The sequence below is a fragment of the Carlito syrichta genome, unplaced genomic scaffold, assembly GCF_000164805.1.
Source record: "Carlito syrichta isolate Samal-C Ts95f unplaced genomic scaffold, Tarsius_syrichta-2.0.1 Scaffold314112, whole genome shotgun sequence".
Taxonomy (NCBI): Eukaryota; Metazoa; Chordata; class Mammalia; order Primates; family Tarsiidae; genus Carlito; species Carlito syrichta.
The window spans coordinates 616,992-641,621 of NW_007258208.1; the positions used below are offsets into that span (position 1 = coordinate 616,992).

At 40.9% G+C, this 24,630-nt stretch overlaps 1 protein-coding gene across 3 annotated transcripts in view; it reads right to left on the reverse strand.

Moving 5' to 3' along the window:
* Positions 1 to 24,630, reverse strand: part of ALDH9A1 (aldehyde dehydrogenase 9 family member A1) — a 36,044-nt gene that overhangs the window by 7,877 nt on the left and 3,537 nt on the right. For all 3 annotated transcript variants that reach the window (XM_008071089.2, XM_008071087.2, XM_008071088.1), the window contains 8 exons: positions 23,952 to 24,097; positions 14,666 to 14,795; positions 13,847 to 13,981; positions 12,536 to 12,732; positions 11,419 to 11,559; positions 5,217 to 5,405; positions 4,882 to 4,969; positions 562 to 703 (listed from right to left, as the gene is read on the reverse strand). In XM_008071089.2, coding sequence (XP_008069280.1) covers positions 562 to 703; positions 4,882 to 4,969; positions 5,217 to 5,405; positions 11,419 to 11,559; positions 12,536 to 12,732; positions 13,847 to 13,981; positions 14,666 to 14,795; positions 23,952 to 24,097 — 1,168 coding nt within the window. The remainder of the gene's footprint in view (positions 1 to 561; positions 704 to 4,881; positions 4,970 to 5,216; positions 5,406 to 11,418; positions 11,560 to 12,535; positions 12,733 to 13,846; positions 13,982 to 14,665; positions 14,796 to 23,951; positions 24,098 to 24,630) is intronic.

Consider the following 24,630-nt stretch of genomic DNA (forward strand, 5'->3'; position numbering starts at 1 on the left):
GCAGGTCAAGGCTGTGGTGGCCAGGAGCGGCCACTGCACTCCAGTCTGGGCGACAGTGAGTCTTCCAACTCAAAAAAAAAAAATTTTTGTAAAAACATATGAATCATAACATTACTTTTAATAGTTAAAATTAGAAACAATATCCTAAATATCCAACAGGAAAAGTGCCTAAATAAGTGACCATGCATTCCAAACAAGAACTACTATCATGCCACTAAAAATCACATTTTTTAAGAATACTGTCCACTACATTGACATGTATGTTTTCAAAAGACATCTTTACATAGATCAGAATCTTAAATGTCTATTCAATGAATGAATGAAAAAGCACAGAATTTTTATCATCAGTTTATAGCTCAATTTAAAGAGCAGGGTTCTCTGACCATTCAGGGCAAACTACAAAATGCTGCCTTGGCGTTTTCTGATTTAACCTGAAGCAAACAGAAAACACTGATAACTCCAGGGAGGGCAAACTCCAGTGAGGGCATAAGATCAGGCATAATCTGGGCAGACGCCGCAGCCCTGTTCCTCAGAATGCTCTGCGTGCCCCTCTCCATGTACCTGGTGAAGACGCCAGCTGCTAGTCCAAAAGTAGTATTATTGGCTCTCTCCAGAACCTCATCTTCAGTGTCAAATGATAAAATGGACATAACTGGCCCAAAGATCTCTTCTTTCACACAAGTCATGTCATCTCTGCAATTAGCTGCAAACATTAAAATAGAACAGTTAAGGGATTATTATTCCTGACATTTGAGAATGTCATATTCACAGTGAACAGTGACATACATAGTTTTAAAAAAATTCAATATGAGGTTGTCAGTGTGAATATAATTGGGACATCCTTTCTGCATGGCAATTTAACAATATGTATTAAAGAGTCATAGCCTTTGTGCAATTCTAAATCCACTTCTAAAAATCCATCATAAATAGCTAATAAGATGAATAAGAATTTGTTTGCAAGGATGTTCATCACATTATTTATATAGTGAAAACTGGAAGCAACAAACAAAACATCCAAAATAGAGGAAATGATCACATGAACTATACATCCCAATAACAAACTTTATTTTTATTTTTAAATTTTTAGAGATGAGGTCTCACTGTGTTGCACAAGCTGGCCTCCGACTGCTGGGCTCAAGTGATCCTTCTGCCTCAGCCTTCCTAGTAGCTGGAGTGAGCCACCACACCCAGCTGTTAACTAATGAGGAATTTTATGGAGCTTCTTAAAGTAGTATTTTTCAAGAAAACTTAATAAATGCTCATGACAAAACATTCACTGAAAATTATACAAAACTGTATACACATTATCCCAATTTCTGTTAAAATATTATACATATCATTTTCTTTATACTTCCCACATCTTCTTAATGTCTGTACTATGAACATAATTAGAAACATTATAAAAAAAGAAATCCAATATAAACATAGACTTATTAGAAATAAGTTGAGGAGCCCAGGCTTGGTGGCTCAGCTTGTAATTCCAGCACTTTGGGAGGCCGAGGTGAGTGGATTGCCTGAGCCCACGGGTTCAAGACCCACCCAGACAACTTGGCAAGACCTCATCTCTACAATAAATCAAAAATTAGCTGGGTGTGGTAGCGCATGCCTGTAGTTATGGCTACTTGGAAGGCTGAGGCAGAAGGATCGCCGGAGCCCAGCAGGTCAAGGCTGTGGTGGCCAGGAGCATGCCACTGCACTCCAGTCTGGGCAACAGAGTAAGACTCCAACTCAAAAAAGAAAAAAAAAAAAAGAAACAAGTTAAGGAGTGCTCACTTTATACAAAAATGCACTTAAGTTCCTTTAAAGACTAACTCGATAAAATCATTTAACTCATACTTGACTTTTTTTTTTTCACTTGCACATACTACACAGGGTGAGAAATGACACCTGCAAGGTTGTGTTGCACACATAAGCAGTGTACAGGCAGAAAAAGAGCTGGAGAGCCCTACAAGAAACACTAGCTTTCTATTAGCTGAAGTCCAAAAACCAACCTTTCACATTTCTACAAAGACCACATTTCTAAAATCTCTTACGAGATGAATTAGAATTTGTATATACAAGAATAGCATGGTGGTCACCTGTGGGTTGTATTGTACTTTGGAGATGCCTAACTATCTTCAAAGATATATTAAGTAATATTTAAGTGTGTTTTAGGATAGTTAATTCTTTGGGGATTTTTAAATTTGTTTTCTTTGTGTTTTTTTGAGTCGGGGTCTCACTCTATTGCCCAGGCCGGAGTGCAGTGGCACGATCATTGACTCCTGGGTTCAGGTGATCCTTCTGCCTGTCTCCCAAGTAGCTGGGACTACAGGTACATGCCACCACACCAAGCTAATTTTTTGTGTGATTTTTTTTTTAAACACGAGGTCTCGCTATGTGGCTCAAGCTGTCTTCAAACTCCTGGGCTCAAGCGATTCTCTCGCCTCAGCCTCCTGAAGTTTTGGGATTACATGTGTAAGCTACCGCACCTTATCTAATTCTTTAAAAACTAGTAACCTACATATAATTTTTAGGGGAAATTACTTGCCAGAACATTTAATTAATCAAGACAATTCATTACCCAACAATCTCAGGAGTATTTTATTATCTTATGCAGGTCAATAATACAGCATGAGTCTATATGCAGTGAGTTCCATGTTGGAGAGTCCCAAGAGATGAAGGTATAAAGTAGCAGATGACATAGAAGAAATGGAAAGATTCCTGCCTTAAACATGTTACCCACTCGATGCTGGTGCCCAAATCTTAAGTAAACAAATTAAAAGGGCAGACTCTGGAGTCACTCCCAGAAGTTAGTACGCATAAAAATGAACTGTCAGCTTATTAAAATACAGATTTCTATGACCTATCCCTGCGAGTGGCATGTGGGGGTCCAGGGCAGGGAACAGGAACCTGGCTTTTTAACAAGTCTTCCAAGCAATATGGATATAGTAGACCACAAGCCAGGCTTCCAGAATCCAGTTAATATAGTTAGCACCTGTTCTTTACCTAGGTTAACTTTTCTGATTGCAAAATACATATTCTCCGTAGAAAATCTATAATATTCAGAAATGCACAAAGTATAATAAAAATCACCTTAAATCACAGCATCCAAAGAAATCTACTTTTTGTTTATTTTTTTTTTAAGACAGGATTTCACTTAGTTGTCTAGGCTGGAGTGCAGTGGTACAATCCTGGCTCACTGCAGTCTCAACCTCCTGGTCTCCAATGATCCTCTTGTCTCAGCCTCCCAAGTAGTGGGGACTACAGACAAATGCCATCACATCCAGTTCTCTGTGTGTGTATGTGCTGGGGTCTCGCTCTGTTATGCAGACTGGAGTGCAGTGGCACAATCACAGATTATTGTAGCCTTACTTCCTAGGCTCAGGTGATCCTACTGCCTCAGTCTCCTGAGTAGATGGGACTACAGGAGCACGCCACAATGCCCAGCTAAAAATGAGCCAGGATGGTAGCGCGCGCCTGTAGTTCCAGCTACTGGAAGGCTGAGGCGGAAGGCTCGCTGGAGCCCGGCAGGTTGAGGCTGCGGTGGCTGGGAGCGGCCACTGCACTCCAGTCTGGGCGACAGAGTGAGACTCAGACTTAAAAAAAAAATGTTTTTTGATTTTGTAGAGACAAAGTCTCACTATATTGCCCAGGCTGGTCTCAAACTCCTGAGCTCAAGCAATCCTGTTGCCTCAGTCTCTCAAAGTGCTGGGATTATAAGCATGAGTCACCACATGCAGCCTGTAATCTACTATTAATATTATGATGTTTGCTCCATGCCTTCTTTTTCCTATGTACATGCTTGGTTTTTACTTAACAATATATTGTAAGCTTTTCCTATTCATTAAGTATTAACTTAATAATCGTAAGCCAATCCATGGTATGGACATTAGGTTCTCAGCTTTTGAACTTCAGTGGATTTCTTTAGCAAGGGTTAAAGGTCAAACTGCATTGAATATCAAAAAGGGGGAAAATCAGCTTAATTTATCTTCAAGATAAGATATAAAGAATTAGTCGGGTGTGATGGCTCATGCCTGTAATCCTGGCACTTTGGAAGGCCAAGGCAAGAGGATCGCTTGAGTCCAGGAGTCCAAGACCAACTTGGGCAACATACTGAGACCTTGTCTCTACAGGAAATAAAAATTAAAAATTAACTGGGCATGGTGGCACAAGCCTGTAGTTCCAGCTACTCGGGAGACTGAGGCAGAAAGATCATCTGAGCCCAGGAGGTTGAGGTTACAGTAAGCTGTGATTGTAACCTCAAAAAAAAAAATGATGTAAGGAATTATACAACATTTCAACCTATATATAATCTTTCAAAGTCTATGAAACTAACAATATTTGTATAGAGGATACTAACATGCATTGTAAAATGACAGAGAAAAGCATGAGAATGATAAAAACATTTAGAATGGTGATTACTGCTGAATAAGAGAGAAGTACATGACTGTGAGTAGGATGACCATATGCACTTGATTGTCCAAACCAGGAGATTTTTTTCAAGATTGAAAGGAGGTGCTAAAAATCATTAAATTACATAATTTTTAAAAGATTATCTGACAAATTGGTTTCATAATATTGATGACCTACAGTTTCAATGCAAAAGTCTTCACTTTCTTGAAGAATTAAATTCATTAATTTTTTATCAAACATGCACTTTCATTTTTGGGAGCTCCTTGCCTCCAAAACAGAAGTTGTTGTCTCAGGTGAGCTAATACACATGGCTGCCCTAGAGGAAGCACACACAGAAGGCTTCAAAGACAATGGAGTGCTTCTGCTTCTTAAACCTGGGGAGTGGGCTCACAGAGTTTGCCAGCCCTTGCATTATGCCATTTACATATTTTATAAATATTCATTTACATATTTCATTTGAACCATTTAAAAGCAAACAAGAGAACATACTTAATATACAAGGTCTCATGTAGTATCCATTCTTTAATTTGGGGTCTTCAGGTACATACAGGTCTCCACCACACAACACTTTGGCACCCTGTCAAAAAGATTGAAATAGAGAATATATCTTCCATATTAAACATACAACCCCAGAATGAATTTCTGAAATCTTAAGTGTATCCTGAACACATGCATACCTAGTCTCCACATTGCAAGTACAAAGCAGAACACTGCTAGGGACTCTGACAGCCAGAAGAACACTACCATATGCAAAGGGCACACAGCGAGTATCTAGGGCATAACAACCCTCCCCCAAGCCCATCTCACCACCCTTTATTTCTTACTTGCTCCTTTGCCAGTTTAACAAACCCAAGGACTCGCTCCAAGTGAGGTCGGTTGATGAGTGGACCCATCCTTGTATCTTCCAGAAGGGGATCTCCAATTTTTATCCTTTGTGTCTGTTTCACTACTTCCTCTGTAAATTTATCAAGAACCTCTTTTTGCACAAATACTCTTGTACCATTACAGCAAACCTAAAGGTCAGACACGACATACATTTATATGTGTGTAAGGGCAAAAAAGGAAAGTAAAATAAAATAGTCTAATAACTTTAAGCTTAAAAGAAACACAATACCTTTTTTCAAAGACTATTCCCATTTCTAAAAACTGTCCCCATATTGAATAGGAAAGAAAGGTCACATATGCAATTGTGGCCATACCAGTCCACAAGTACAACCTGCCCGTGGGGATAAAAGTTCTTACTTTGCTTGTTTACATTTTCTAAAAGCCATTACTAGATCCATGTGACCCAAAGGACCTCTCTTACCTCCTTGTATCAGCTGTTCAATACGGCTGAGAAATGGAAGGGGGCTGAAGAGTAAAACTAGATTAAGAACTGTAATCTTAGCCAGGTACGGTGGTACATGCCTGTAATCTCATCACTTTGCAAGGTGGAGGCAAGAGGATTGCTTGAGACCAGCCCGAACAACATGGCAAAAACTTATCTCTACAATAAATTTAAAAATTAGCCAGCATAGTGGTGCACACCTGTGGTTCCAGCTACTCGGAGAAAGGCTGAGGTGGAAAGATCATCTGAGCCCAGCAGTCCGAGGCTTTGGTGGCTCTGAGCATGCCATTGCACTCCGGCCAGTGCACTCCATTAAGAGTGAGACTCCAGAAAAAAAAAAAACTGTAGTCTTAAACCTAATTTTTTAAAAATTGAGCATTTTAGTCCGTTTCTCTCTAAAATCACAAATAATCTCCATTTAGACTCTCCTATAGAAATGAGTATAAATACTGTTCAAATGCTGTAAGGAGAGAAAAGAAAGTCTAAAAATAGACCCAAGTGTTCATGAAAATTTAGTTAGATAAAGGTGAAATCACTAGAATAAAGTTGGACTAAATAAATAGTGCTAGCCGGACTCGGTGGCTCAGCCTGTAATCCCACGCCTTTGGGAGGCTGAGGTGAGTGGATTGCCTGAGCCTGCGGGTTCGAGACCTGCCTGGGCAGCGAGACCTCATCTGTATAATAAATTAAAAAATCAGCCGGGCGTGGTAGCGCGCGCCTGTAGTTCCAGCTACTCGGAAGGCTGAGGTGGAAGGATCGCTGGAGCCAGCAGGACGAGGCTGCGGTGGCCGGGAGCGGCCACTGCCCTCCAGTCTGGGCGACAGAGTGAGACTCCAACTCAAAAAAAAAATAAAAATAAAAAGTAAATAAATAAATAAATAGTGCTAGAACAAATAGCTAATCATATGAAAAGATTAAATATGATGCATATCTTACATCACACATAAGAATAAACTCCAAATGTATCAGGAATCAAAATATGAAATAGAACACCATATGATAAGTAGGAGAAAATATAGGTAATTCCTCCTTAACCCAAGTGCAAGAAAAGATGCTAAACTATTACTCAAAATCTAGATACAATGAAGACAAAAACTAATAAATTTGACTTCATAAAAATAAAAAGATTTGCATGGCAAATTCCCTAAACTAAGCCAAGACAACTGAAAAACTAGAAGAAGATATTTGCAATATTTATCCCAGATAAAAGGTTATAATTGGCTGGGTACAGTGGCTCAAGTCTATAATCCCAGCACTTTGGGAGGTCAAGGTGAGAGGACTGCCTGAGCCTGCGGATTTGAAAACAGCCTGGGCAACTTGGTGAGACCTCATCTCTACAATAAATCAAAAAATCAGCTGGGTGTGCTAGCATGCGCCTGTAGTTCCAGCTACTTGGAAGGCTGAGACAGAAGGATCTCCTGAGCCCAGCAAGTCGACGCTGGGGTGGCGGCGAGCATGGCACTGCACTCCAGCATGGGCAATGGAGTGAGACTCCAACTCAAAACACAAAAGCTATTATCACTAATATTTAAAGAACTTATAAAAATTGAGGGAGAATCAAATCTCACAGTACAATACACTAAAAATGTAAACTTTACTATACGTGAATTTAGAAAAAGATGTTCAATCTCACTCATAATTGGAGAACTGAAATTAAAACTAAGCCGGGCTTGGTGGCTCAGCCTGTAATCCCACACTTTGGGAGGCTGAGGTGAGTGGACTGCCGTAATCCCACACTTTGGGAGGCTGAGGTGAGTGGACTGCCTGAGCCCGTGGGTTCGAGATCCACCTGGGCAACTTGGCAAGTCAACCACAACTCTACTATAAATAAAAAATTAGCTGGGCATGGTAGTACACGCCTATGGTTCCAGCTACTTGGAAGGCTGAGGTGGAAGGATCGCCAGAGCCCAGCAGGTCAAGGCTGCGGTGGCCGGGAGCGTGCCACTGCACTCCAGTCTGGGCACCAGCTCAAAAAAAAAAAAAGAAAGAAATTAAAACTATACTAATATATCATTTCTCATCTATCTCACAAAAATTTTAAATTATGATAACATATTCCATTAAGAATATGTTATCATATTCCATAAGGTAAATAAGTACTCATACATTGTTAACAGGAATGCAATTTTTCCTTTGGGAGAAGAACTTGGCAATATCTTATAAAATTATATATGCACTCAACATCACTAATCATTAAGAAAATGCAAATAAAAACCACAATGATACACCACTTCACACCCCCCAGGATGACTACTATCAACAAAAACAAAAACAATATTTTAAAACAATATATATTATAAAGAATAAAAAAAGAAATAAAACAATATATATTTTTAAACAATATTTTAAATATATATACATAATGAAATATTATCCAGCCTTTAGAAAGGAGATCCTGCCATTTGCAACAACATGGATGAACAGGGAAAACATTATATTAAGTGAAATGAGTCAGATATAGAATGAAATATAATGCCTAATCTCACATATATGTAAAGTATTTTAAAAGTTAAATACATAAGGCCGGGCATGGTGGCTCAAGCCTACAATTCCAGCACTTGGGGAGTCCAAGGTGAGGGTATTGCCTGAGCCCACGGGTTCCAGAACAGCCTGGGTAACTTGGCGAGACCTCATCTCTACAATAAATCAAAAAATTGGTAGTTCCAGTTACTTGGAAGGCTGAGGCAGAAGGATCGTCTGAGCCCAGCAGGTCAATGCTGGGATGGCTATCAGAATGCCACTGTACTCCAGCCTAGGCAATGGAGTGAGACTCCAACTAAAAAAAAAAAAAAAAGTTAAATACATAGAAGCAGAGAACAGACCATTAGTTATCAGGAGTAGGGGCACAGAAATGTTAGTCAAAGGGCACAAGGTTGAAATTATATCAGATAAATAGAGATCCAATGTACAGCATAATGACTATAGTTACTAAATTGTATAATGGAAATAGATACAATTGTTATTTTTTAAAAGGTCACACAAAATTACATATACATTTACTACTTCTAGAAATTTGCTCTGAAAATATATCTCCAACAATATGAAAATACACATGCACATGGTTATTCACTGCAGCACTGTTTGTAATCACAAAATACTGGAAACCACCTAAATGTCCATACAGAGAAGAATGGTTGCATAAACTATAGTTTATGAACTAACACAATGAACAGTATTATACAGCTGCAAAAAAGAGTAAAGGTCCCCATGAAATGAAACGACTGTCAGGATATTTACAAAAGAGTGCCTTTAATATGCTTTTTATGAAAGAAGAGGAAATAAATATACAAGCATCTGTTCATCTGTGCAAAAAGGAACACAGGAAGGAAAACCCAGAAACAAATTAGTCTGTCTTCCTGCAGGAAATGGACAGGAATGGGTGGGAAGGAGGTACTGGGAACAGGTAGAAGGGATGGGGAAGAGTCTGAGTGTGGCTTTCTGTAAAATGTGGACATGTAGAACCATGTTAGTATTTCACTCAATCAAAATAAATTTTTAAATCACCAAGGATGGGGGAAAATAAAACTCACATAAAACACCAACAGAAACAAATGAATATGTTATTTTATTTTATTTTATTTTTGAGTGAGGGCTTATTCTGTGCCCATGCTGGAGTGCAGTGGCTGGAATATAGTGAGCTCAGGCAATCCTTTCACCTCAGCCTCCCAAGTAGATGGGACTATACCTGACTTTTATTTTATTTTATTTTGGTAGAGAAAAGGTCTCACTATGTTGCCCAGGCTGGTCTCAAACTCCTGGGCTCAAGCAATCCTCCCACACTGGTTATTTATCTAGCTAGACATATATATAGGGATGTGCATACGAGTATATACAAATATGTACTTCCTATCACTGGTCTCAGAGGGGGCCTAGGAGCAATGATATCCCGGCAGCAGTGAGCACACCTGGTCCTCAGATCTTGTCTCTAAATACCATTTACCACTAAATGGAACCAGGGCTCCTTTAGAGAAACAGCTGATTCCAGGGCTTGGCCAGGGAAAGTAGAGATGAGTCTAGGACAGACTCATTTCTGTGCCAGAAAGTAAAGAAGTGCTCTAAGAATAATGATGATTTATCAGAAGGTCATGAAAGAGGCTCCCACTAACCAAATCTATAATTATTTGAGCATCAAAATAAATAATGATGTTAATAGATTATAACCCATAAAATGAACTAAGAACCCCAGGTCCACACAGATGTAAATAAGTAAATGAAAAACAGAGGAGAAAGGCCAGTTTTTTCTTTCTTTTTTTTTTTAGTTGTAGTCTCACTCTGTCACCCAGACTGGAGTGCAGTGGCATACTCCCAGACACCACAGCCTCAACCTGCTGGGCTCCGGCGATCTTTCTGCCTCAGCCTTCCAAGTAGCCAGAACTACAGGCACACTACCACGCCCAGCTAATTTTTTATTTATTGTAGAGACGAGGTCTCGCCAAGTTGCCCAGGTGGGTCTCGAACCCGCGGGCTCAGGCAATCTACTCGCCTCGGCCTCCCAAAGTGCTGGGATTACAGGCTGAGCCACCGAGCCCGGCTAGTTCTTTCTTACAGTAAAAGGTAAATTAATAAATATAGAAGGAATGAGGGAACCATAAAACCACCATTATAAAAACTGTTTTTGGCAAGAATCATCAGTGAGTGATAAAACTACTGGGTGAAAGTTTGATGAGGAACATGATAGTCTCAAAATACCTCCTACAAAATCTTATTTACCACAAAGGAAAAAACAGTAACTTTACAGTGAAGAATCATCTTAAAGCAAGATAAAAGCTAACTCTCCACTGAGAAGGACACCACACCATGTCAGTGTTATTTTTGCCAAAAATGCATGGTATTATTCTAACAGGAAACATCAGACAGACCCAAAATAAGGGATACCATACAAAACAAATGGCCTGTCTTCTTCAAAAATGAAAGATAGTAATTGAAGAACTATTTCTAATTAAAGAAAATTAAAGACAAAGGATGGGATCCTGGATCAGAAAAAAAAATTTATTGTCTTTTGCTAAGAGGACATTTGTTAAACAAATGACAGAATTTGAAAAGGGCAATAGATGGAGTAATAGTACTATATCAGTGTTAATTTGTTAATTTTACTATGTGTACTGTGCTTATATAAATGAATGCACTTGCGTTTAGGAACTTCATATTTACAGGTTAGGGGCCTTATGACTATGTGACTATAGCTTACTTTCAAAGAGTTCAGAAAAACTTAATAATATGCATATGTATGTATAAACAGACAAAGAGAATAACACAGTAAATGTGTTAAAATATTATTTAGGCAGAGGTGAGAGGATTGCCTGAGCCCGCAAGTTTGAGACCAGCCTGGGCAACATGGTAAGACCTTGTCTCTACAATAAATCAAAAAATTAGCTGGGTGTGGTGGCGCACACCTGTAGTTCCAGCTACTTGGAAGGCTGCAGTGAAAGATCTCCTGAGCCCAGCAGGTTGAGGCTGCAGTGGCTGTGAGCAGTGTGCCACTGAACTCCAGCCTGAGCAACAGAGTCAGACTCCGACTCAAAAAAATAAAAATAATAAAATATTCATATTTGAAAAATCAATTCCAGGATACATGGGAATTCTTTGTACTACGTGTGCAACAAAGTCTGAAAATATTTCAAAATAAAAAGCTTTAAAACACACTGCTAAATGAAGGGGTGAGGATTCCTCTGACCCCCTTCCCAGGGACAGGTACATACCTCGCCTTGTGTGAGGAAGTTGGCCATTAGTGCCCCCTTCACAGCATTGGTCATATCACAGTCTGAGAAGATGATGAGTGGAGACTTGCCTCCAAGTTCCAAGGTGACAGGTTTGATTCCTTTAGCTGACATCTCCATAATCTTACAGAAAGAGAACAGAGCATTCAGAAGAAGTTAAACAGAAATTAGATTGCATACTAGGCCTACATCTGAACCTACAATGTCTTCCTGAACTGTGTATATATGACCTACAGCCTTATTCTTGTCAACACACTTCGTCCTTTATCTATTAAAATATTCTTTTCTGGTTTGGTGCAGTGGCTCACACCTGTAATCCCAGTACTTTGGGAGACCAGGGCAAGAGGACTGCCTGAGCCCAAGGGTTCGAAACCAGCCTGGGCAACTTGGCAAGACCCTGTCTCTACGATAAATCAAAAAATTAGCCAGGCATGATGGTGCACACCTGTACTCCAACTACTCAAGAGGCTGAGGTGAAACGATTGTCTGAGTCCCACAGGTCAAGGTTACAACAGCCACCATGACTGTGCCACTGCACTTTAGCCTGGGTGACAGAATGAGACCCCAATAAAAAAAAAATTATTTTCCAGAAAATGAAGAGAATCCACAGAACTGCATTTGACATTCTGAAGAGGCATTCATTTAAAAAAATATTGTCAATTCACAAGACTATTATTGATATAAGCCAAAAATTCTTTTGTGTTACTATTACTGTGTTTAAGGCACCAATTAACATCAAAAAGATGAATCTCAGAAAACACCCTTCCTTTGATACGAGAAATTAAGTCACCAAACAGTCCAAGTGGCAGCCCAGGTCCCTGCTCACTCAGACTCATCGTCTCAGGTAGGAGATAGTAACTTCCACTTCTATCCGCTTCACTCTCCGCCCACCCTGGCCTAACACAAATCACCCGTGTGTGCTCCCTTCCCCTTCACACTTCTACGGGGAGCTTCAGACCTTTGCCCAGTAAAATCTCCTGCCCCGTTCCCAATACAAACTAGAGAATCATAAGAGAAGCCTCCAAAATGCAGTCTGGGTAGGCCTGGCTTTGCCATGTCTACATGCCACTTGTGTTAGGTAATACTGGTTCAACCTCACCTTAGTGCCAGTGGGCACACTTCCAGTGAAGGAGACTTTTGCCACGTCACCATGCTGGCACAGAAACTGGCCTGTGGCAGCACCTCCTTGTACCACATTGAAAAGCCCAGGAGGTACCCCAGCCTTCGTGTAGATTTCAGCCAGTAGCAATGCAGAAACAGGTGTAAAAGGAGAAGGTTTAAAGACCATGGCGTTACCTGCAAAAACCCAAGACATGAACACAGAAAGGCTTTTTAGGACTGGTGATCCTGAGGACAGGACTAGCGCACAAGTCAAGAATGACTCCAATTGCTTCCAGTCCCCCCCATCAAATATTAAAACAAAAATGTTGCCAAGAAGCCAACATGTTGCCTTTTTCACCTTTGTTTCTCTCATTAAACAGACTTCAAACCCTATGATTGCCCAGTCTCAAACAGTAATACGTCGCACTTGCACGTAAGAACTTTTCACATATACTATCTCATTTAACATCTGCAACAGCAGTAAGAAGTAGGTATGATCAGCCCCATTTTACAAAAGTTGAAACTGAAGACCAGAAAGGTTCATCTGATGAGAGTCCCCAAAGCTAGTGGCTTAATTCTGAGATATCTCTCCTCTAACACAGCTGTCTCTCAAACATAAATAGGTTAGAGAAAATACATGCAATGCCAATAGCACAAAAGCTGCCTTTCAACATGTCCTAACAGTAACGCTTTTCTTTTTTTTTTGAGTTGGCTGTCGCCCAGACTGGAGTGCAGTGGCCGCTCTCGGCCACCACAGCCTCGACCTGCTGGGCTCCAGCGATCCTTCGGCCTCAGCAGTAACGCTTTTTTAATATCACAGCTTTTTCTAAGATATGATAAGTCTTCCTTTCCCACAGGTTCTTCTCTTTAAATAAAAAGTCAATCAGTCAAAGCTTCCCTGGTAGAAGTCCTGTTTATCATTCCCGTAAGTCACAAAGGAGAAAGGAGTTTACCTTCTGCTTCCTAAGTGAAGTGGACTCCTCAATGCTACCCCCTACATAGAAATTCCTGTCCAGAACGAGACTTAAGAGTAGCACAAATCTAATTCAATTTAACAGGAAAAAATTAACTTTCTTCCATTCCATGTACAAAAACAAATTAGATAAACAATGGGAATATCTAGACATGCTCTGTGTCCTACTCGCACTGTAAGCTCCTTGAGGGGCAAGACAGGGCAGGAATGAGGCCATGGCCCTGAGACTCTGGCTTTCTCCAGCACGGCCCTCTGAGCTTAGGAAGAAGTGAGGGGTAGAGAACAGGTGATGAGGAAGAACGGTGGCTCCCAAGTGGAGGAATGACTCATTCTCACCGCACGCTAATGCTGGAGCTGACTTCCAAGAGGCAATCTGAAAAGGGTAGTTCCATGCTCCAATGCCCACACACACCCCAAGTGGTTCTCTCCGGGTATAGCCAAAGGACCCGCCTGCGAGCTGGATGTGTTCACCTATGGGGAAAACAGGAATAAGTTAGGACAGTCTGTGCTACCCAGGACTTCAGCCATGCCTACACGAGTACACCGGCCCACGTGTGCTCCAGTCAGACCAGCATCCTCACAACCCAGGACACTGGCTTAACTCATCACCATCATCACACAGGCTCCCGCTCACTCTCTTCACACAGAGAATCCCACCTATCTTGCAAACACACATCCATCCAACCCGACCCGATTCTCTAGAGGTTTGTTGAGTCTCTATTAGATAACCTAGATGAAATGGAAATGAGGGGAAGACTTAGCCACAGGGGAAGATTCTGGGCTCCCCACAGCCCTCCTTGGCCCTACCAACCATCAGTATCAATTGTTGTAAACTTTATACATTACTAAAAAAAAATTTTTGCTAAGTCGATAAAACCAGTAAACATGACATACCAATTCTTGTGAGAACTGGTTTTTTTAGCAACTAGCTCTAAAACTCAAGCACCATGCTAGGTGCTTGACATGCATTATCTCATTTGATCCTTAAAACAACCCAAGAAGGTATGGATTACTATCCCAGTTTAGCTAGGAAACGATCAAGTAATTCCCAGGCCACCCACGTCTATCTAAATGCCAAAATTGTTGCCCTTCACCACTAGGCTATGTTCTTCTGTCCCCTGACTGACTAGTCACAGAGGCCAGGTGAGGACGTACCAGCCATGGATGCAGCCTGGCCTGCATAGTACTCCAGGCACTGCCAGGAAATGTCAATGTCCAAGCGGGCCTCAAAGATGGACTTGCCATTGTTGATGCTCTCCACAGTGGCAATTTCATCTCGCTGTTCCTTGGGCAGAACAAGAGACTAGATTTAAGACATATAATTATGTTATGTCTCAATATGGCCAATGCCTAAAAGGAACACATTGCTCCATTTTTAAAAATGGAAGCAGCTTGCACTTTAAATGAAAAGAAATGGAAGTGTTACATTTAGAAGAGAGAGAAAATCTTACAGTTAAACAGCATCCTTGTTCTTCCCCTCAAGTTAACAGGCAAAGATTTAAAACCACAACTTCATTTCAAGAATAGTTAGGGCTGGGCTCAGTGGTTCAGCCTGTAATCCCAGCGCTTTGGGAGGCCGAGGTGAGTGGATTGTCTGAGCCTGCGGGTTCGAGACCCGCCTAGGCAACTTGGCGAGTCGACCTCATCTCTACAACAAATCAAAAATTAGCCGGGCATGGTTAATGCATGCCTGTAGTTCCAGCTACTTGGAAGGCTGAGGCGGAAGGATCGCCGGAGCCCATCAGGTCGAGGCTGCGGTGGCCGGGAGTGATCACTGCACTCCAGTCTGGGCGACAGAGTGAGACTCCAACTCAAAAAAAAATAAATAAATAAAAGTAAGAATAGTTAGTAAAAGAACATTTTGAGAAATGAATGGTATAGACGTATATGTGCAAATACGCTTGCACATATTTGGTAAGAGAGAACAGCCCTTAAGGAAATTATATAAAACAGCATACTTTCTAACACTCACACCCATAGATACTGTTTTCCAATGCTGTTTCTAGTTCTGGCCTCCACAACTTACTAAGGATAAGGACATTCTCGAGATGGTCCAGGGATGAGCCTAAAGGTTTACCAAATTAGACCTAAAAAGGAAGGTTAAATAATGTCTTTCTTTGGCCTAAAGAACATAAAATAATCGAATATGTAAAAAATTGACAATTGCTAGTGTGGATCTCATTTAAAGTAAACAACAGGGTGACTATCAGAACATACATAATAGATGAATCAAGCAACTGACAAGAAGCATTCTCTTTCTTTCTTTTTTTTTTTTTTGAGTTGGAGTCTCACTCCATCGCCCAGGCTGGAGTGCAGCAGCATGCTCATGGCTACCCCAGCGTCGACTTGCTGGGCTCAGGCGATCCTTCAGCCTCAGCCTTCCAAGTAGCCGGAACTACAGGCACATGCTACCATGCCAAGCTAATTTTTTGATTTATTATAGAGATGAGGTCTCTCCAAGTTGCCCAGGCTGTTCTCAAACCCATGGGCTCAGGCAATCCTCTCACCTTAGCCTCCCAAAGTGCTAGGATTACAAGCTTGAGTCACTGCACCTGGCCAAGAAGCATTCTCTTATTAGAACTGATCGTTGCCAGGCATAGTGGCTCACACCTGTAATCCTAGCACTTTGGGAAACCAAGGAAGGAGGATTGCTTGAGTACAGGAGTTCCAGACCAGTCTAGGCAATGTTGCAAGACCTTGTCTCTACAAAAAAACAAAAAATTAGCTGGACATGGTGGTGCATGCCTGTAGTCCCGGCTGCTCAGGAGGCTGAGGTGGAAGGATCGCCTGAGCCCAGGAGGTTGAAGCTACAGTGAGCAGTGATCATGCCACTGCATTCCAGCCTGGGTGACTGAGTGGGACCCTGATTCAAAAAACAAACAAAACAAAACAAACCAACAACTGATCAACAGTAAGGCTGATCAGAAGCAAATGGAATACAATAGAAACTAACACAGCATCTATCCACAGTACAAATCTCAGAAAAGATGGAACAGAACTATGAAAATCAATATGAAATACAGGAAATGACAGTACAGTAGTGAGAACTAGACAGGTTGTATTTCTATAACGACTGGAGGCATAAAGTTCTTCGGTTCATTCATTCCACATTAATTACCAGAAAATAGAGTATCAATCCAGTCTCCACCTTCAATGACTTACATCTGAAAGGAGAAGCTAGTAAGACCTAAATAAGTACTGCAATTTCTGAATAGACATGTTCCTACAGACAGGATAATTAGTTCGCATCCAAACATGATCTACACTAATTCTCTTTTGAACCAGTTAGTCACCATCTCCTACTGATTCTATATTCACCAAAACAATCTTTGAACAATTACCTCATTTCCCGGTACACTGATACTAGAAACAGGGTACCTAGGATGAAAAGCAGCAATTCATAAGTCACATCAAATTATTCCCCATTCTTGGCTGGGTGTGGTGGCTCACACCTGTAATACTTTGGGGGGCCTAGGCAGGAGGACTGTTTGAGCCCAGGAGTTCAAGACCAGCCTAGGCAATTCAGAGAGACCTGATCTCTACAAAACATTTAAAAATTAGCTGGGCGTGGTGGCAGGTGCCTGTAGTTTCAGCTACTTGAGACGCTGAGGTGAAAGGATCATCTGAGCCCAGGAGTGAGGCTGTAGCAACTGTGATTGTGCTGCTGCACTCCAGTCTGAGTGGCAGAGTGGGACCTCAACTCAAATAAAAAATTATACCCCACTCTTAAATTTTTTGAGTATGATTAACATGTAACAGTTTTCCAAAGATATGATCAACCAGAAGTAGTTTAAATTTTGTTTCTAGAACATAAGAGGAAAACTGGGCCCTAGAGAGGAAGTAAGTACTATCTGCTTCATAAGCTGAATAAAGTGATGATATATCAAATATACGAAGCCTATTACACTGGCAACAGTGATACACTGTTCTGCTTCCACTTTCACACACAAGTGAACAAACAGGAATTAATCTGGACTGTCCTTGCTAAGCACTGGAATATTTACTAACAGTAGAAAGTACTGTTTACTCTTGAGACTTTCTTTTTTTAAAATAATGGATAAGCAACTAGCTTGGGGACTGCTTCAAGGTTTCAACTTTCAGAGAAAATTCAATTTACTACCTGTCGTCAGGAAAATTTTCCTGTCTTGCTCTATTATTCTCCATCCTTACAAAAAAAGTTATTTACCGAAGATCATGATGAGATCTTCTTCTGATATACTTCATAAGGATTACCAAAGATGGCCCTGACAAAAATTACCAAAGGATCCACATGACAGTTAATACTGCTTTAGGGAAAATGGGATTCCCTTATCCTCCTGAAGCAGAAGACAGAAGGAGAGGGAAACAGTAAAAATCTTCTGCCTGCTACTACTACAAGAACTACCATAAGATAAAACTGCCCCCATGAGAACATACTGCCACAAGTATCTCCGAGAAATACAAGCTCTGTACCCAGCCCTTCTCTTCCTCCATACGACTCGGTTTCACAACATGACCTGACCAGAAAGCCACAGGGATGAAAGCCAGCAAGCAAAGGGCAGGTCCTCATCTCTCCCGCTCACTGCAAACCCGTTGGAGCCTTCAGTGTCTCACTTTGAAGCTCAACAGACCAGCTCGTACACTTACTAGCTTTACAACTTTAGACAAGCTACTTAACCTTTCTGAGTGTGTTTTTTCTCATTTGTCAAATAGGTGGAATAACAGTGCCATCTCAAGATGCTTTTGGTAGTTACACAGTTATGTACAAAAAGCACCATGCAAAGAAAGAAAAAATGGAGACAGAGAGGAATGAATTATAGCATAGCCCACTAAATGCTAAAAACACAGCACAGGAGTAAGAAAAACAAAGGAACAGCACCAAGTTCTGCACTGCAGCACATGCTGAACTATGGGATGTGACAGTGCATGCATGGCCAGGGAGGAAGAGTCGGCAGTACGGGAGAAAGTGTAGGGTTTACAGGTGTGAAGAGAAAGGTGAGGCTGGAGAAACAAGGGCCTGTAGGCCACACTGAGGACTGTGGGCAACTTCACCCATGATACCATGGCCACACATATACCCACAGGAGGTTTGCTCTGGTAGCCTGTGTAAGACACACTGACCTGGGCCTGGGCTGAAGACAAGGGGATCATTTCCACACACAATCTTGTCTTCATTTGAATAGTGCTGTCATCATTTTAAATAACATTCTCCCTCTCCATTTTTTTTTTTTTAAGTGGGAGTCTCACTCTGTTGCCCAGGCTGGAACACAGTGGCACACTCACGCTCACGGCCACTGCAGCCTCAACCTGCTGAGCTCAGGTGATCCTTATGCCTCAGCCTTCCAAGTAGCTGGAACTACAGGCTTGTGCCACCATGCTAATGCCTGGCTAATTTTTTTAATTTTTTGTAGAGATGAGGTCTTGCCAAGTTGCCCAGGCTGGTCTCGAACCCCTGGATTCAGGCAATTCTGTCACCTCCCAAAGTGCTGGGATTATAGGTGTGAGCCACTACACCCAGCCCTCACTCTCCTTTTAAGTCACATAATAGCTACTTTCATAAGGAGAATTCCACTGAAAAATGACTGAGTCCCACAGATAAGATCTTATATTCTGGTAAAAGTACCAAAGAATTCAAAGTAAAAATGAGAACATAGGACTAATAAACATGGGAAAACCTATTCATTTCCACTAGAAATCAATAGGCTTCTAGCCAAGATGGATTAACTGAAACCAGATTTACTCCCTGACCTTAAACGACTAAAAACACCACATAAAATACATGAACAACAACCTTCAGACACCAGACATTAGGCAGCTCAGGGCAGTGATCCCTGAGAGGGAAACCAATGAGCTGGGCCTCACGATTGCTGTGGCCTATGGCCTGGAGAGTTTTCAGGTCACAGAACAACGGGAGGAACCTAGATGGGTCCTGCAGACACCCTGAGTTGAGGCTGGGAATATACAGTGGCTCTGATCTTCAAGGCTGAGCGCGGAAAAGCTGCAAAGAGAGAGAACTCTGCAAATCTGCAGAGTGCCTGCCCTCTGAGGGTGAGGAAACTATCCAAGGCTGGAAAAAGCTACTCATGCTGGAAAAGGTAAAAAAAAAAAAAAAAAAATCCCCAGAACACATGCAGGGCCAGATATAGTTCATGTTCCCACCAACCAGCATAAGAAAAACCTCATGAATACACAGAGCATGGGGTTAAGTGATGAGAAAGGTATTCAGTAATGAGGCAAAATTAGCTGATCTAAAAGCAAGGCTTGCAGAATCAAAATGATTCTAAGTACATCACTGTGCCCCAGAACAAAACTCAGGAATATTCTTTGTCTGGGCACAGTGGTGCATGCCTATAATCCTAGCACTTTGGGACGCTGAGAAGGAATGATTACTTGAAAAGCAGGAGTCTGGGCAACATAGCAAGATCCCATTTTTACCAAAAAAACCAGAATAAAAACAGTATTTTTAAAAGTACAAGAAGCCAGGTGTGGTGGTTCAAGCTTGTAATGTTAGCATTTTGAGAGGCCAAGGTGGGAAGATGCTTGAGCCCAAGAGTTCAAGACTAGCTAGGCAACAGAGGGAGTCCTCATTTCTACAAAAAAGTCAAAAACTTAGCCAGCATGGTGGTGCACGTCTGTAGTCCCAGCTACTCGGAAGACTGAGGAGGAAGGATTGCCTGAACCCAGAAGGTGGAGGATAGAGTATGCTATTATTGTGCCACTACATTCCATATCCAGGGCAAAAAGTGAGATGTCCCCCCGCAAAAAAGTACAATAATATTCAGCTCCCAATAAAATAATATGCACTAGTGACTCACTAGAGATCAAGTGTCTAGTGATTAAAAATTACCAGGCATGCAAAAAGCAGAAAACTATAACATTTAACCAGGTGGCAAAATTAATCAATAGAAATAGATCCAGAAATAAGAAGTAATAGAATTACAGACAAGGACATTAAGTTACTGTAACAGATTTCAAGAAGGCCAAGAAAACATGAGCATCCTAAGGAGAGACAAGGAACACTCACACAAAAGACCTGAATTAACTTTCTAGGAATGTGAAATATACTGTATGAGATTAATAGCACTACAGAAGAAAAGATCACTACAGAAGAAAAGAGTTTTGTTCTGGGGCACAGTGATGTACTTAGAATCATTTTGATTCTGCAAGCCTTGCTTTTAGATCAGCTAATTTTGCCTCATTACTGAATACCTTTCTCATCACTTAACCCCATGCTCTGTGTATTCATGAGGTTTTTCTTATGCTGGTTGGTGGGAAAAGATCAGTAAACAAGAAACGTAAAAATTATGGGAAATAAAACACACACTGGGGTGGAAGAGAGTGCTGAGAAAGAAAATACCACATACACCAAACAGGAAAAAAAACAACAACAGAGCATCAATGACTTGTGGAATGGCTTCAGGGAGCCCAACATCTCTGTAACTGGAGGCCCTGAAGGAAAAGAGATAGACGAAGGGGCAGAAGAAACATCGGAAGAGATGATGGCCAAAACTTTTCCAAAAAAAATTTTTTTTGAGTCAGGGTCTCACTCTGTCACCCAGGCTGGAGGGCAGTAGCATGATCACAGCTCACCGCAGGGTTCAGATGACCTTTCTATCTCAGCCTCCCGAGTAGCTTGGACTACAGGTACGCACCACCACATTCAACTAATTTTTTATTTTCTGTATAGACGAAGTCTTGCTATGCTGCCCAGGCTAGTCTCAAGCAATCCTCCTGCCTCCACCCACCAAGGTTCTGGGATCACAGGCTTCATTCAGCCCTTGCACCTGGCAAACTTTTTCTGAATTTAATGACACTATAAATATAGATTCAAGATGAATAAACCTCAAACAGAAAAATATGAAGAAATCACGCCAAAAGACATTATAACCAAACTGCTTAAAATTGATGATAAGGAGAAAAATCTTAAAACAGCCAGTGGTGGGGGAAACACATTATACACAGAGGAACAAAAAAGTTAATAATCCCAGAACTTTGGGAGGCCGAAGCAGGAGGATTGCTTGAGCCCAGGAACTCAAGATCAGCCTACGCAACATGGTGAGATCTTGTCTCTACAAAAAAATTTAAAAATTAGCCAGGCTTGGTGGTGCATGCCCATAGTCTTAACTACTCAGGAGGCAGAAGGCTCATGTGCCACTGCATTCCAGTCTGGGTGACAGAGTGATACTCTGACTAAAAAAAAAAAAATTACAGCAACGTTCTTTTCTAAAACACAAAGATAGCAGAGCCATATCTCTAAAGTATGGAAAGAAAAAAACTGTCAACATATAGTTATCTACCCAGAATTATTTTAAAAATGAAGCAGAATAAAGACTTTTTTTTTTGCTATACAAAGTCTGAAAGAACACCAGCAGACCTGTACTGTAAGAAATACTACAGAAACTCCTTCCAATAGAAGCAAAATGACAACAGGTAGAAATCTGAGTTCACACAAAGGAACAAAGAGCACCCCAAATGGCACATGTGTGGGTAAACAGGAAATATTTTACCTTATGTTCAAAATCTTTTAAAAAGATAACTGTTTATTATAGAAAAATGGAAGGAGCAAAGAACTACAGACCTTGATGAACTAGAAAAATAAGTAAAAGCAATCACTGAAGGCGAAGGCAATTGTGGGCTGTGGTTAGAGAGTGGGACTCACTCAGTTATGGAATGATTGTGGGAGAAGGCAGGTCCAGCGCATGATGATCACACCAGAGCTTCAAAGAAAAGCAGTAACAGGTTGTTGATTAATGAAACAACACATAGGTATCAAAGGAAATGGGAGTAGGTGCGGGAAAGGAAAAGGAAAACATCAAGACAATAGATGTCAGAGCAAAAAATACTAGCTAATCTCATTCAGAGCAAGTCATTTCATAATGGTAAAAGAGACAATTCTTAACAACTCTACATGCTGCACATGCGCTAAGAAAAAACGAAGGACACGTTAAAATAATAAATTATCGGCTTTGAGTGTTGTCAGTTTTGGTCTATGAAATTAAAATTCATGTTTAACAATAAGGGAATATTAATATTCTATATTTTGTTGGGGGAAAATTCTCCATGAACATTTGATATTTCTGAACAGTCTGGGCTTTCTGAGCAGATGGCACTGGCAAGCTGATACTGAATGGCAAAGGCCTTGGAAGGCAGAGACAGTGTCTCCCTGTAGACAGAGATCTCTGGAGAGATTAAGTTGTAAGGCTGTCTACTTCCTGTTCCTAGAAACATATGCTTACATTCCAGATAACAGGCCTAGTGACATCTTCCCTCTCATCCCTGGAGATGTGCTTAATGAGCAATCTTTGTCTCTCTCCAGAGGAGAAGATGGGGAGATGTGCCCTCTGTAAAACGAGTCTCCTGATTTTAGGGTTCCTCTCCTGTCATGCAACCCGCTGCATGCACAGGGCTCTCGCCCAGCTCTCACCATATCTCACGGGGCCTGCCTGGGGCTTGGAAAACTAGTGCTAAGGTATTGCTCTGGCTGCTGCATTTTGCTGTGAATAACAACCCATCTTTTCTTGTGATCCAAAAAGCCTAATGCCCCTGCTTTTGAATATATACATCTTTGCAAAGAGGATAATTCTCAGACCCTTCACAGTTTCTGATTTTACACACTTAGGACAAAAAGTCACCACAGTCCTACCACTCAGAGATATCCATGATTCGTATTTTGAGTATATTCTTCTGAATTTTCTAACTTTCTGTCATGAGCACCTAGTATTTTGGATCCTTAAGACTATAAAAAGCTTAATTTATCTTTTAATGGAACATCTATGACTCCTTAAGTTCTTCCAGGACAATTAAAGAAACAAAACCTTGTCTGAAAACATCTAAAAATGAAAGGTAAACTTGAGGACCAACAGAAGAAAGAATAAAGAGAAACAAGGCCTGCAAGGTAGCTCATGCCTGTAATTCCAACACTTTGGGAAACTGAGGCAGGTGGACTGCTTGAGCCCAGGAGTTCAAGACCAGCCTAGACAACATAGCGAGAATTCATCTCTACAAAAATTAAAAAATAAGCTGGACATGGTGGCATACAACTGTACCTGTAGTCCCAACTACTCAAGAGGCTGAGGCAGAAGGATCTACTAAGTCCAGGAGGTCAAGGCTGCAGTGAGTCGTGGTCGTGCCACTGCACTCCAGCCTGGACGACAAAGTGAGAACTCAATTCAAAAAAAAAAGAAAGGAAACAAGTATACAAGCATAGTTTAAAGAGAAAAGGAGACAAGCTACAAAGAGTACATTATAACTCAAAATAAAGAAATGAAAACCTGCCAAGGGAGATGTCTAGGAGCCAAGATCCAGACAGGAGTTACGGAATAAAAGCTTGTTTTACATACCAAGGTGAGCATGTGGAGATGTTTTGCCATTTTTTGCTTCAATGTCTAACTGCAAATCATCACGAAGGCCCCTCAGAACAATGTATGATGAGTTTTCTGAAAGGAAATAAATGAAAACATACCCTTATTATTCTGGCAGCCTCCAACAGGATCCGGCATCTCTCCATGCCAGACTTCTGACTCCATATTTTAAAGGCAGCCTTTGCATTTTCGACAGCCAGATTTACTTCCTTCTCTCCTGAACATGTGAAAGTAGCTATCACACGACCTATAAAGAGGGAGAAAGTTTCATTTCAAATTGTTGCCACACATTTAAATAAAATATTATATATCAACATTCTCTTAAGAATCTCCTTCCTTGTTTTATACTTGCTAAAAATTACACTATGAAAAGTTTGTAATAAAATACATTCTAAGCAATGACATGCTTAGAATGTATTTTAAAAGTAAGACCAAACACTATATATAAAGTGGAATCATATTATATAAATAAAATATATAGAAAAGGGGGGAAATCTTCTTCCTGTTCTTATTAATGGTTCGATTCAGTGATCGCCTCCATACTAGCAGTTCTTAACTATATTTTGCAGTCACTGATCCCTTTTAAGAGTCAAGATAAAAGTTGCAAACCTTGCTCCAGAAAAACGTATTAAACCACATCACAGAATTAGAGATCACGTCCCCTGCCCTAGATTCATGAATTTAAGGTTAAACACCCCTGTTCTCCCTTATTTTATAGTTGGGTTTACTAACATTAACTTCCTGTAAATCACTTGGCAATATTCCTTAACATTGTCTCAG